Source organism: Salvelinus alpinus, chromosome 37, assembly GCF_045679555.1.
Source record: "Salvelinus alpinus chromosome 37, SLU_Salpinus.1, whole genome shotgun sequence".
Lineage (NCBI taxonomy): Eukaryota > Metazoa > Chordata > Actinopteri > Salmoniformes > Salmonidae > Salvelinus > Salvelinus alpinus.
Window position 1 is genome coordinate 587,630 of NC_092122.1, and position 12,875 is coordinate 600,504.

The following is a 12,875-nucleotide window of genomic DNA, read 5'->3' on the forward strand; positions in this document are numbered from 1 at the left end:
ATGCTATTATTATGATCCTTGTGAGATCACTCTTCACTAGGGAAGGCTTTACAATCACTTCACAGTATTGTTCTAGTCTATTCAAGTATTTTCCTGTCTTTCTTGGACCAAGTTCTATTCTAGGTATAGATCTTTTATAAATCAGAGCAAGAATGATCTAGCAATATTCAGGGCACATGCTGTGAACCACTAGAAGTCGCGTTATCCACGCTGACTACTAGGCACAGTTCCAGTTCGGGTTGATGATTGGCTGAAAAGGGCTGTCTTACGCCCGTGTGAGACGCTTCTCTATCCCACCATGCAGCGGGTGATGTTCAAGGAAAGATGGCGGAAGGAGGAGCGGCTGATCTGGATACCCAGAGAGGAGAAGTCGCAGCACTGCTGAAAACACAGCTACGAAAGGGAGATACTTGGTAAGAGTTTGCTGATAACTTTTTAAAGGTCTTAGGAAGGTGCTGGCTGACCTTATCGTGGCTGTCAAAGTGCTAAAGCAGCGGAGAGCGGGTGTGACAGGCCGTGTTGACAGTTACCTTGCCAGTTAACGTTAGCTATCAAGTCAGTCAGCTTCTGTCAGCTAAAGCTAGCCAGCGGGTTCGCTACATTCCACAGTTTCTAGTGACCAAGTTATTTGCCAACATGGGATTGTCTAGACACATAGGTACGTTACCAACGTAGCTAACTTAGTAAAATACATGTATTTTCCCAATGATTTCAGTTTCATGATCTTGCGATTCAAAGCTGGCTAGCTTGATTTCAAGTTTTTGCCCGTGACGTGAGCTCATCTGGCAAGTCAGGGAGGAGTCATGAAAAACAACTGTCAAAATTACTTGGCTTGCAAACTAACACACAAACGTGCCAGTATCAAACAGTTAGCTGCTGACAATTGATGTTTAGTGACAATCAAGTGTCCCAACTAGCTAACTTTTGTCTAGCTCACACTGTTGGCAAGCATCTGTTTTATGGTATTTGTAACATTCTTTACATTGTTTAACGTTACTCCAAATGAATGTCAATGAAAGTTTTTTAATCTAATAACAGATCAGCTGCTGGTCATTCTGAAATGACCGCTTTGTCTCGAGTTCTCTCTAATTAACAAAGATCAACTGAATGAGAAACACAGAGACTTTTGTAACTGTCTTTCTCTCAGCTGTGCTGGTTAGTGGGTACCATGCCTGTACTTTGGAGCTACACACTTTATTTAATTTTTTTAACTTATCAGATACCATCTGCTACCCCAAACTCAGATCTAGTCTAGCATGATCTCAAATCTAAATAATCAGTTCTCTTTCTACATAGGTACCTAGTGGACAGCCACTGGTTCAAACAGTGGAAGAAATATGTGGGCTTTGACAGCTGGGACAAATATCAGATGGGAGACCAGAATGTCTACCCTGGACCAGTGGACAACTCGGGGCTCCTTACAAGTGGTAAGATGCACCACACTCAGGCAATAAATATTGCTTCAAGGAGGTCTATCTCTGGAGAGAATAGTGGAAATGGTGACTTCATAACATGCTCTTTTACTCATCCCCAGTGTGTCCAGATGAACACACCACTGTTTTGCGCAGTACAGGATGTTTAAAGTGAACAACATGATGTATCTTACCTAATATATCAAACTAAATGCTCTTATACATGCAATTTCTATAGGCTAAGTATGACAGAAAAAGTAGGTCTATAATATACTCTAAACATCAATGAAAATGGTCAAGGGTAGCCTTACTCTGGTCTATAGAAAGCTATCTGTTGCTTGATTTTATTGTATGAGAAACTGCCATTATGAGTAGGCTACCACCATCGAAGCTGTCCCAATTGAACAACCCCATTATAACCCTAGCCATACATTGTCCTAAAATGTTTCCCTTTAGTAAACCCACTTTCGCCACAAAACCTGGGTCATATTCATTATGACAAACAGACAAACAAAAATTAATGTTTGTTATTGGCCAGGTTCAGGTAGTCCTTCCGTGTCAGTCCATTTTCTATTGTTTGTTGCCTAATGAACATGACCCGGTTCTCTCGCTCTCTCGAGTAGATGGGGATGTTCTGGCCATCAAGGAGCACCTCATTGATGAGCTGGACTACATCCTGATCCCAACAGAAGGCTGGAATAAGCTAGTGAGCTGGTATCCACTGATGGAGGGACAAGAGCCTATCTCACGCAAGGTAAGGATGGGTGATGTTATTAGTGGCTAATTATGGCTGGTGTGGTCCAATATCATTGTTTTTAAATGGTCAAATAAATAAAATGTAGACCTATTGTATGGGTATAAGAGCTGATTGGGTACAGTGTACGTAGCACTAGTGCCTCAGCAGTAGTCAGATGAAAGAGAAGATCAGTCAGAGCACAAGGCTCAGGTACTTTATGTGAAGTGGTGAATAGTATGAGATTAGATAATATGGTCAGTACACAATTACATTTCAATGGTTGCCGTTTGGCCTGTTTGTTGATAACCTACTTGTAGCTGAAGAGGTTATTGTGGTGTGAGGAGTAATTGAGAAGTTTCCATTTGTGTCAATCTCGGCTGTGTTCTATAGGGTTGGATTGATCAATATACTTCAACACAGGTCAGATTGGGATCATTGTGAAAAAGGATACCAGGATAACTTTGATTTCTAGATCGATATTAAGTCCCTCCCAGCTAGTAACTGAATCTCAAGCATAAGTTATCTCAATGTTTAGCCTATGTCTCTCTCACTGTCTTCTTCAAGAGAAAAGCAGCGGGACTGTTTTTGATACAATTTAGCTACCGGTATTCCAAATATGCTAGCTATTATTTGTAATACATGGACCGACACTAACATTCTGTATAAGGACTTGATTGGTTTTTAAACCTAAAGTGGTCCCGAGTACAGATGCTTACTGATTCAATGTTGTCTTCAGAAGATCAGATTTTCTAAAGTGGAAGTAGGCTACATTGATATTATTTAGTTGCTTTTTTATTCAGTGTGCTTTTGGTTTAACTCTGACAACTAACTACAGTATAAGCCAGTAACTTACATAAGGATTGTGTTCCTGGAAACTTCAAAGGGGTTATGATAGCCGTTAGAAATAACCCTACGTTAACTGCCAGCCGGGCCTACTGTACTTCCGTGAGCCCAGACATGGCTTTCTGCATTTTCAAATCTAGCCAGTCATGGCATCATGGCTGCTGCAGTGCTTAATTTTTCTCCCCCATTCGATCCTCCCCTTTTTGCCATGTATGTTGCGGGGGGTATCAAGTGGCCCTGGCCGTTTCTATTTTCAGAGATTGCTCTGGATGACTGGAACACCGCAACATGGAGCGAGCTACGAGACACAACATGCAGGAGGTTTTCTTTCTTTCTCGCTTTTGGGGGTTCTTTTACTGTTAGACTGTTGGAATTGATTTTCCGGGTTCTCCTATTGCGGTTCCACTCAGCTTCAACGTAGAGAACCTATCACCTGGGGAGTGATTCTAGAGTGTCCTTGTTTTTCCAAATAGCGGAATGCTGCCTGAGGTCAAACAGAGAGAGCGGCAGAGGCTTTTTAAGAGCGAAGGAAGAGCGAACAAGGGAGAGAGCCTAAGCAAAGGGCGGGGTGGATCGGGGTTGGTTCTTAGCATAGCTGTTTTCTAAATTGGCTGTTCTGTCAGTTTGTTACTGTGAGACTTAACTTGCCTTTTATCTCTGCGTTGTGTGGAACACATGGCTGGGCATTCATTTTATAAGGAGGGCCGTGGGTGATGTCTGGTGGGTGAATCTGACCCATGCCTACAGCTGATCTCATTGCCTGGGGTTAGGGCGGGTCTGTACCCTACGGTGTGGGGCCAGCCACCAGCGGAGGGGCTGTGTGAAATGAATAGGAATGGACCCTTTAGCTGTGTCTACGCTCTGGGGCTATATTAAGAGTCTCCGTGACACGCTCCTTTCAACGGAGTTAGAAAGTGTAGCCTATAGTTTATACACTTACAATGCTTTCAGTGTATACATAGTCCTATTAACTGGGAAGCCAAATTGGTGAAGTGAAGTTGGTGATTGCTTCTCTGTTCAATGTTGAAGAGTTTTAGCGAGTTCCAACTTGTACTCAATCAGCAATGCAAATCTTGCCCATATTGGCGCAATGTCATGAGTTTAATTAGCAAAAAATATTTTTGTTTCTTTCATATGCCGTCATGTACAACAAATGATTAGAACAAAATTCACAATGTAATGAGTTTAATTGCCAAAATTGTAACCGAGTGATAACTATTTTCTTCTCATGCCATCTGTCATGTAAGAGAACTTTAACATTGTCAAGTGTTTAATTTGAAAAACAAACATATTTGTTAATTAGTTTTTTCTTTTGCCATCTGTCATGATGTAAAACACACTCTATTGACATATTTCGACAGGTGGTAGAACAGGGTATGTTTGTGAAGCACTGCAAGGTGGAGGTGTACCTCACAGAACTGAAGCTGTGTGAAGACCGCGACATGGACAACGTGGTCACCAGACGCTTCAGCAAAGCAGACACGATAGGTAGGCAGACTTATTCTCCCTAACAGAATGAATTGAGCAGATAGTATCTTTATTTAGAAGAAACTCTAGTGTCTTTTCCTCATGGATTATTTCCACCTGTTTTCTACCCTGTTTTTATTTTCTTTTACCTTTATTTAACTAGCCAAGTCAGTTAAGAACAAATTCTTATTTACAATGACGGCCAAACCCGGATGACGCTGGGCCAATTGTGCGCCGCCCTGTGGGACTCCCAATCACGGCCAGTTGTGATACAGCCTGGAATCGAACCAGGGACTGTAGTGATGCCTCAAGCACTGAAATGCAGTGCCTTAGACCGCTGCGCCACTCAAGAGCCCCTGCCATTATAATATAATAGTTTTATCTATAATTTAACACTTTTATCTACAGTGACTTATAGTCATGCGTGCACGTATGGGTAGTCCTGGGAATCAAACCCATGCTTTACCAAGCGCCATACTCTACCAACTGAGCCATAGAGTACCATTATATTGGTGTAACCCTAGTAAGCATTGGTATGACCATTATTTTCATTGTACAGTTAACCTGACAAATGTAGCAACTGGCCACTTTTCTCACCCAGAGAATGAATGAATCGATCATTCCCATCCATTAGCACCAGTCATAGTGATTGCACAGAGAATGAATAAGTAATATATTTGTTTTAAAATGCAGAGAAGCTCTCCTTTTTCCTTTTTGTGGATCAATTCCACTCATTTTCTTCCTGATATGAGGATTCTATATTTATATCCTGACATGTTCTGTAGTTCTTCATTTGACTTGTTGGTGGTATACTTTGGTTCCCGTGACCCATTGCTCTTAGTTATTTCACTGATAATACAAAACGTCTTTTAAGTTTATGAAAATCGAATGCATTGCCAGCCTTTTAATGGTCAATTTAACCAGTGAAATCACAGGGGAAGGTCACTGATATCTCTGTTTTGTTTGTCGACCTCTTATGAACACTGACTTTGCTTTTGACTACTGCAAAATGATGCGCTCCCAAAATAACTGCCAAAACTCTGCGCACACAAGCGCACACAAGTCATCAGCAATTACATGGGCAGGGAGTGTTACTATAAAGTAATGAATTAATCTGCTGCCAATTTATCAGAGCATGAGCGATTTATACAACCAATTATTCTCTGCCCTAAGTATGCAGGTGCATGTGTGTAATTTTTTCATTTTGTCACCTACACCGAGTGTACAAAACATTAGGAACACCTACTCTTTCCATGACAGACTGACCAGGTGAATCCAGATGAAAGCTATGATCCTTTATTGATGTCAAATGTTAAATCCACTTCAATCCGTGTAGATGAAGGGGAGCAGACCGGTTACAGAAGGATTTTTAAACTTCGAGACATTTGAGACATGGATTGTTTGTGTGCCATTCAGAGGGTGAATGGGCAAGACAAAAGATATGTGCCTTTGAACAGGCAATGGTAGTAGGTGCCAGGTGCACCGGTTTGTGTCAAGAACTGCAATGCTGCTTGGTTTTTCACGCTCAACATTTTCCTATGTGTATCAAGAATGGTCCACCACCCAAAGGACATCCAGCCAACCTGACACAACTGTGGGAAGCATTGGACTCAACATGTGCCAGCATCCCTGTAGAACGCTTTCGACACCTTGTAGAGTCCATGCCCTGACAAATTGAGTCTGTTCTGAGGGCAAAAAGAGGATGCAACTCAATATTATGAAGGTCTTCCTTATGTTTTGTATACTCAATGTGTGTTGCTTACTTGTTACCTTTGTTCTATAACCTCCTGTGATGCAGACACCATTGAGAAGGAGATGCGTAAACTGTTCAGTATCCCAGACGAGAAAGAGACCAGGTTGTGGAACAAGTACATGAGCAACACGTTCGAGCCTCTGAACAAACCGGACAGCACTATACAGGACGCAGGACTCTACCAAGGACAGGTATGAAATAACCCTTGGATACCAGGCTATTTGTACATTGTCTCTACTTCCTGTCCTGTCATCGCACCAGTTATATAGGATCTAGATTATTCCACACCATGCAAACCGACAAGGAAATTCTCTATGCTCTTGTTACTCGGAATGGTGCCGGAGGGGATGGCTGCCGTTTCACAGGCTCCTAACCAATTGTGCTATTTTGTGTTTTTTTGCATTGTTTGTAACTTATTTTTTACATAATGTAGACGCTACTGTCTCTTATGACCCGAAAAGAGCTTCTAGATATCAGAACAGCGAATACTCACCTCGAACTGGACAAAGATTTTTTCTTTAATGAGGATAGCATTTTTCTCTCAGACAAGGCCGGAATCCCTGTCATTCGCCTGAAGAAAAGGAAATACAGGTGGAGGAGATCAAGGGTGCCTTGTGAAAATTAATCGGCGAGTAGGTAACCTGCCTCTACCATCCGTTCTATTAGCCATCACTGTAGAATAAACTGGATATGTTCCGTTCGAGACTATCCTACCAACAGGACATTAAAAACGAATATCTTATGTTTAACCGAGACGTGGCTGAACGATGACACAGATAATATACAATTGGCAGGGTTTTCCGTGCATTGGCAGGACAGAACAGCTTGCAAGCAAAAACTAAAGCAAGAAGTACCAGTGACTCGCTCAATACGGAAGTGGTCAAATGACACGGATGCCACGCTTCCGCGGGATTTCTTATAAGCGTCCGGATTAGTATCCAGCTCCTTGATTTCGGCAGACCTATCCTTTAGCTTGGTGAGGATGTTGCCTGTAATCCATGGCTTCTGGTTGGAATATGTACGGACGTCGGGACGAAGTCGATGCACTTATTGATGAAGCTGGTGACTGAGGTGATATACCCCTCAATGCCATTGGATGAATCCCGGAACATATTCCAGTCTGTGCTAGCAAAACAGTCCAGTAGCATAGACACCACTTTCGTATTGAGCGAGTCACTGGTACTTCCTGCTTTAGTTTTTGCTTGTAAGCAGGAATCAGAAGGTATTATGGTCAGATTTGCCAAATAGATGGTGGTGGAGTGCTTTGTATGCATCTGTTTGTGGATTAAAGGTGGTCTGCATGAGCATTTTCTTGTTTGCTTATGGCCTTATAGAGTTGTTTGAGTGCGGTCTTTAACCATTGGTTTATGGTGGTAAATAGACGGCTAGGAATAATATAGTTGAGATCTCTCTTGATAGATGGTGTTGTCTACAGCATATCATAGGGTACTCTACCACAGGCGAGCAATACCTTGAGACTTCTTTATATTGGACATCGCACACTAGCTGTTATTGAAAAATGGACACACACCCCCACCCCTCGTCTTATCAGACGTAGCTTCTCTGTTCTGACGGATCATGGAAAATCCCACCAGCTCTATTGTCCGTGTCGCCGTTCAGTCACGACTCGGTGAAACATAAGATATGACAGTTTTTAATGTCCTGTTGGTAGGATAATCTAAATTCTAGGTCATACATTTTATTTTCCAATGGTCGCACGTTAGCCAAAAGAACGGGTGGGAGTTTATTTGCCCGCCTACAAATTCTCATAAGGCAGCCCGACTTCTCTTTTTCTCCGGCTTCACGCAAATGATGGGGATTTGGGATTGTTCCCGGGAAAGCAGTATATCCTTCTCGTCAGACACATTAAAGGAAAAAGGTTTTCCAGTTCGAGGTGAGTAATCGCTGTTCTGATGTCAAGTTATTTTCGGTCATAAAAGACAGTCGCAGCCACAATACGTACAAAATAAGTTAAACGACGCAAGAAAACTAACAAAATAGCACAGTTGGTTACAAGTATGTAAAACGTCAGCAATCCTCTTCGGTGACATCTTAACACCGTGTACCTGTGTAATGATTATGCTGTTTAATCAGCTTCTTGATATGCCACACCTGTCAGGTGGTGGATTATCTTGGCAAAGGAGAAATGCTCACTAACAGGGATGTAAACAAACTTGTGCACAAAATTTGGGAGAAATACACTTTTTGTATGTTGTATGGAACATTTCTGGGATCTTTTTTTTCAGCTCATGAAACATGGGACCAACGCTTCACATGATGCGTTATTGTTTTAGTTCAGTGTAGTATCCACTGTAATTATAATAAAGTACCTAAAGTTGAAGTCGGAAGTTTACATGCACCTTAGCCAAATACATTTAACTCAGTTTTTCACAATTCTTGACATTTAATCCTAGTAAATATTCCCCATTTTATGTCCGTTTGGATCACCGCTTTATTTTAAGAATGTGAAATGTCAGAATAATAGTAGAGAGAATAATTTATTTCAGCTTTTATTTATTTCATCACATTCCCAGTGGGTCAGAAGTTTACATACACTCAATTAGTATTTGGTAGCATTGCCTTTACATTGTTTAACCTGGGTCAAACGCTTCAGGTAGCCCTTCACAAGCTTCCCACAATAAATTGGGTGAATTTTGGCCCATTCCTCCTGACAGAGCTGGTGTAACTGAGTCAGGTTTGCCTTTTTCAGTTCTGGCCACAAGTTTTCTATAGGATTGAGGTCAGGGCTTTGTGATGGCCACTCCAATACCTTGACTTTGTTGTCCTTAAGCCATTTTGCCACAACTTTGGAGGTATGCTTAGGGTCATTGTCCATTTGAAAGACCCATTTGTGACCAAGCTTTAACTACCTGACTGATGTCTTGAGATTTTGCTTCAAAATATCCACACAATTTTCCTGTCTCATGATGCCATCTATTTTGTGAAGTGCACCAGTCCCTCCTGCAGCAAAGCACCCCCTCAACATGATGCTGCCACCCCTGTGCTTCAAGGTTGGGATTGTGTTCTTCGGCTTGCAAGCCTCCCCCTTTTTTTCCTCCAAACACAACAATGGTCATTATGGCCAAAAGGTTATATTTTTATTTAATCAAACCTGAGGACATTTCCCCAAAAAGTACGATCTTTGTCCCCATGTGCAGTTGCAAACCATAGTCTGGCGGTTTTGGAGCAGTGGCATCTTCCTTGCTGAGCGGCTTTTCAGGTTATGTCGATATAGGACTTTTTACTGTGGCTATAGATACTTTTGTACCTGTTTCCTCCAGCATCTTCACAAGGTCCTTTGCTGTTGTTCTGCGATTGATTTTCACCTATCGCATCAAAGTATGTTCTTCTCTAGGAGACAGAACGCGTCTCCTTCCTGAGCGGTATAACGGCTGCGTGGTCCCATGGTGTTTATACTTGAGTACTATTGTTTGTACAGATGAACGTGGTATCTTCAGGCGTTTGGAAATTGCTCCCAAGGATGAACCAGACTTTTTTTTTCTGAGGTCTTGGCTGATTTCTTTTGATTTTCTCATGATGCCAAGAAAAGAGGCATTGAGTTTGAAGGTAGGCCTTTAAATACATCCACAGGTATACCTCCAATGAACTCAAATGATGTCAATTAGCCTTTCTGAAGCTTCTAAAGCCATGACACAATTTTCTGGCATTTTCCAAGCTATTTAAAGGCACAGTCAACTTAGTGTATGTAAACTTCTGACCCACTGGAATTGTGATACAGTGAAATAATCTGTCTGTAAACAATTGTTGGAAAAATTACTTGTCATGCACAAAATGGATGTCCTAATCGACTTGCCAAAACTATAGTTAACAAGAAATGTGTGGAGTGGTTGAAAAACGAGTTTTAATGACTCCAACCTAAGTGTATCTAAACGTCTGACTTCAACTGTACATATAGCCCAACACGTCTTATTATACACATCTTAAGTATCTGGCTCCAAAGAACAGCGAAGCTGCAAGTGTCCTTTACCAGAAGTAGCCTAGGCCTAAACATCCATTTACAAGCAGGGATTAATCCAGACAACTGGGCAATGGGTCACTGGAGGGACGTTCCTGTCAATGTTAACAGCTGCTCTAGAGGATATACAGGAATGTGTCCCAAATGGCACGCTATTCCCTACACAGGACTCTAAATTAAAATGTCATTGGTAGTGCTAGTGCCTCCAACTTAAAGTTAAGAGTAGAACATAAAATTGATTACCTTGTCGTGTTTTTGGCTATGCCGGATTGTGATATGACATGCTATTCTATAAAATAATTTCTCTGTAATTAATATTACCTGATTAACCTTTACTTAACACCCATCCCGGATCCGGGAGCATCCTCATCAGTAAAAGCTGACTAGCATAGCCTAGCATAGCGCCAAAAGTAAATAATAGCATATAAATATCATGAAATCACAAGTCCAATACAGCAAATGAAAGATAAACATCTTGTGAATCCAGCCATCATTTCCGATTTTTAAAATGTTTTACAGCGAAAACACTATGTATTTATATTAGCTAACCACAATAGCCAAAGACTCAACCGCATATTTTCACCATGTTTCTACCGCATAGGTAGCTATCACAAAACCGACCAAATATAGATATAATTAGTCACTAACCAAGAAACAACTTCATCAGATGACAGTCTTATAACATGTTATACAATAAATGTATGTTTTGTTCGAAAATGTGCATATTTGAGGTATAAATCATAGTTTTACATTGCAGCTACCATCAAAAATATCACCAAAGCAGACAGAATAATTACAGAGAGCAACGTGAAATACCTAAATACTCATCATAAAACATTTATGAAAAATACATGGTGTACAGCAAATGAAAGATAAACATGTTGTGAATCCAGCCAATATTTTCGATTTTTTAAAAAGTGTTTTACAGCGAAAACACTATATATTTATATTAGCTTACCACAATAGCCAACCACACAACCACATTTATTCACCGCATAGATAGCATTCGCAAAAACCAGCAAAATATATAAAATTAATCACTAACCTTGATCAACTTCATCAGATGACAGTCTTATAACATCAGGTTATACAATACACTTATGTTTTGTTCGAAAATGTGCATATTTAGAGCTGCAAACCGTGGTTATACATTGTGAATATGTAGCATCGAGTCACCAGAATGTCCGGAGCTATTTTGGACACTCACCTAATCTGACCAAAGAACTCATCATAAACTTTACATAAAAATACTTGTTGTATGGCAAATGAAAGATACACTGGTTCTTAATGCAACCGCCGTGTTAGATTTTTAAAAATAACTTTACCACAACAAACAGCTTGCGTTATTGCGAGACAGCGCCCGCCAAAACGGCAGAGAATAGGAATAACATTTTCCACAGAAATACGAAATAACATCATAAATTGTTCTTACTTTTGTTGAGCTTCCATCAGAATCTTGTACAAGGAGTCCTAGGTCGAGGATAAATCGTTGTTTGGTTTTAGAATGTCCTTTTCTCCTGTCGAATTCGCGCCACAATGCTAGCCAATGTTGATGACGTTCCCAGTTTCTCTCGACGCAAAGAACGGAAAACTCAAAGTCCCAATAAACTGATGAAACTCGGTTGAAAAAACCTACTTTATGATGTTTTTCTAATATGTATCAAATAAAAACAGAGCCGGAGATATTAGCCGTGTATACCGAACGCTTATCATAAGACAATATGGAGGTGCTTCCCGCGCCTAGGTAGAGAAAGGAAATTCTGGACACGTCATTCCAAGAGCTCTTGTTCGACCTCAGATCAAGCTAGACACCCTGCCTGTTGACATCTAGTGGAAGGCGTATGAAGTGCATGCATATCGATAAATATTAGGCAATTGAATAGGCAGGCCCTGAAACAGAGCCTCGTTTTCAGATTTGGAAGTTTGCTGCAAAATGAGTTCTGTTTTACTCACAGATATAATTCAAACAGTTTTAGAAACTTGAGAGTGTTTTCTATCCAATAGTAATAATAATATGCATATTGTACGATCTAGAATAGAGTACGAGGCAGTTTAATTTGGGCACGATTTTTTCCAAAGTGAAAACAGCGCCCCCCTATTGACAAGAAGTTGCTAATCAGGTAAATGTAATTAACTAGAAAGTCGGGGCACCACGAAATAATGTCTATAGAGCTGTTATCTTCCGAATAAACTCTTAACCTCTCTGGGATCGCGGGACGCTAGCGTCCCAACAGCCTGTTAAAATGTAGAGCGCCAGATTCAAAAAAAAATCTATAAAATCAAACTTTATTAAATTACACATATAAGATACCAAATTAAAGCTACACTCGTTGTGAATCCAGCCAACATGTCAGATTTCAAAAAGGCTTTTCGGCGAAAGCATAAGATGCTATTATCTGATGATAGTACAGAGGCTACACTCTCTTTTTTGACAATTTCAACCATATTTTATTTCTGCGTTTTGAGTAGCGCTACTCAAAACGCAGAAATAAAATATAAAACATGCATTACCTTTGACGAGATTCTTTTGTTGGCACTCCAATATGTCCCATAAACATCACAAATGGTCCTTTAGTTCGATTAATTCCGTCCATATATATCCAAATTGTCCATTTATTTGGCGCCGTTGTACCAGGAAAAATAGCGTTCAATTTGCGCAAAATCACGACAAAATATCAAAAAAATTAC

General features: G+C 40.6%; 1 protein-coding gene across 6 annotated transcripts in view; it reads left to right on the forward strand.

The window, feature by feature from the left end:
• Positions 1 to 275: 275 nt before the first annotated feature.
• Positions 276 to 12,875, forward strand: part of LOC139565665 (ubiquitin carboxyl-terminal hydrolase 15-like) — a 42,376-nt gene continuing 29,776 nt past the window's right edge. For 3 of the 6 annotated variants that reach the window (XM_071386150.1, XM_071386152.1, XM_071386156.1), the window contains exons 1-5: positions 276 to 413; positions 1,297 to 1,427; positions 2,036 to 2,166; positions 4,353 to 4,479; positions 6,257 to 6,401. In XM_071386150.1, coding sequence (XP_071242251.1) covers positions 325 to 413; positions 1,297 to 1,427; positions 2,036 to 2,166; positions 4,353 to 4,479; positions 6,257 to 6,401 — 623 coding nt within the window. In that variant the 5' untranslated portion in view covers positions 276 to 324. Of the gene's footprint in view, positions 414 to 1,296; positions 1,428 to 2,035; positions 2,167 to 3,054; positions 3,313 to 4,352; positions 4,480 to 6,256; positions 6,403 to 12,875 lie in introns of those variants that run through there. The other 3 variants (XM_071386151.1, XM_071386153.1, XM_071386154.1) reach the window with 2 other exon arrangements.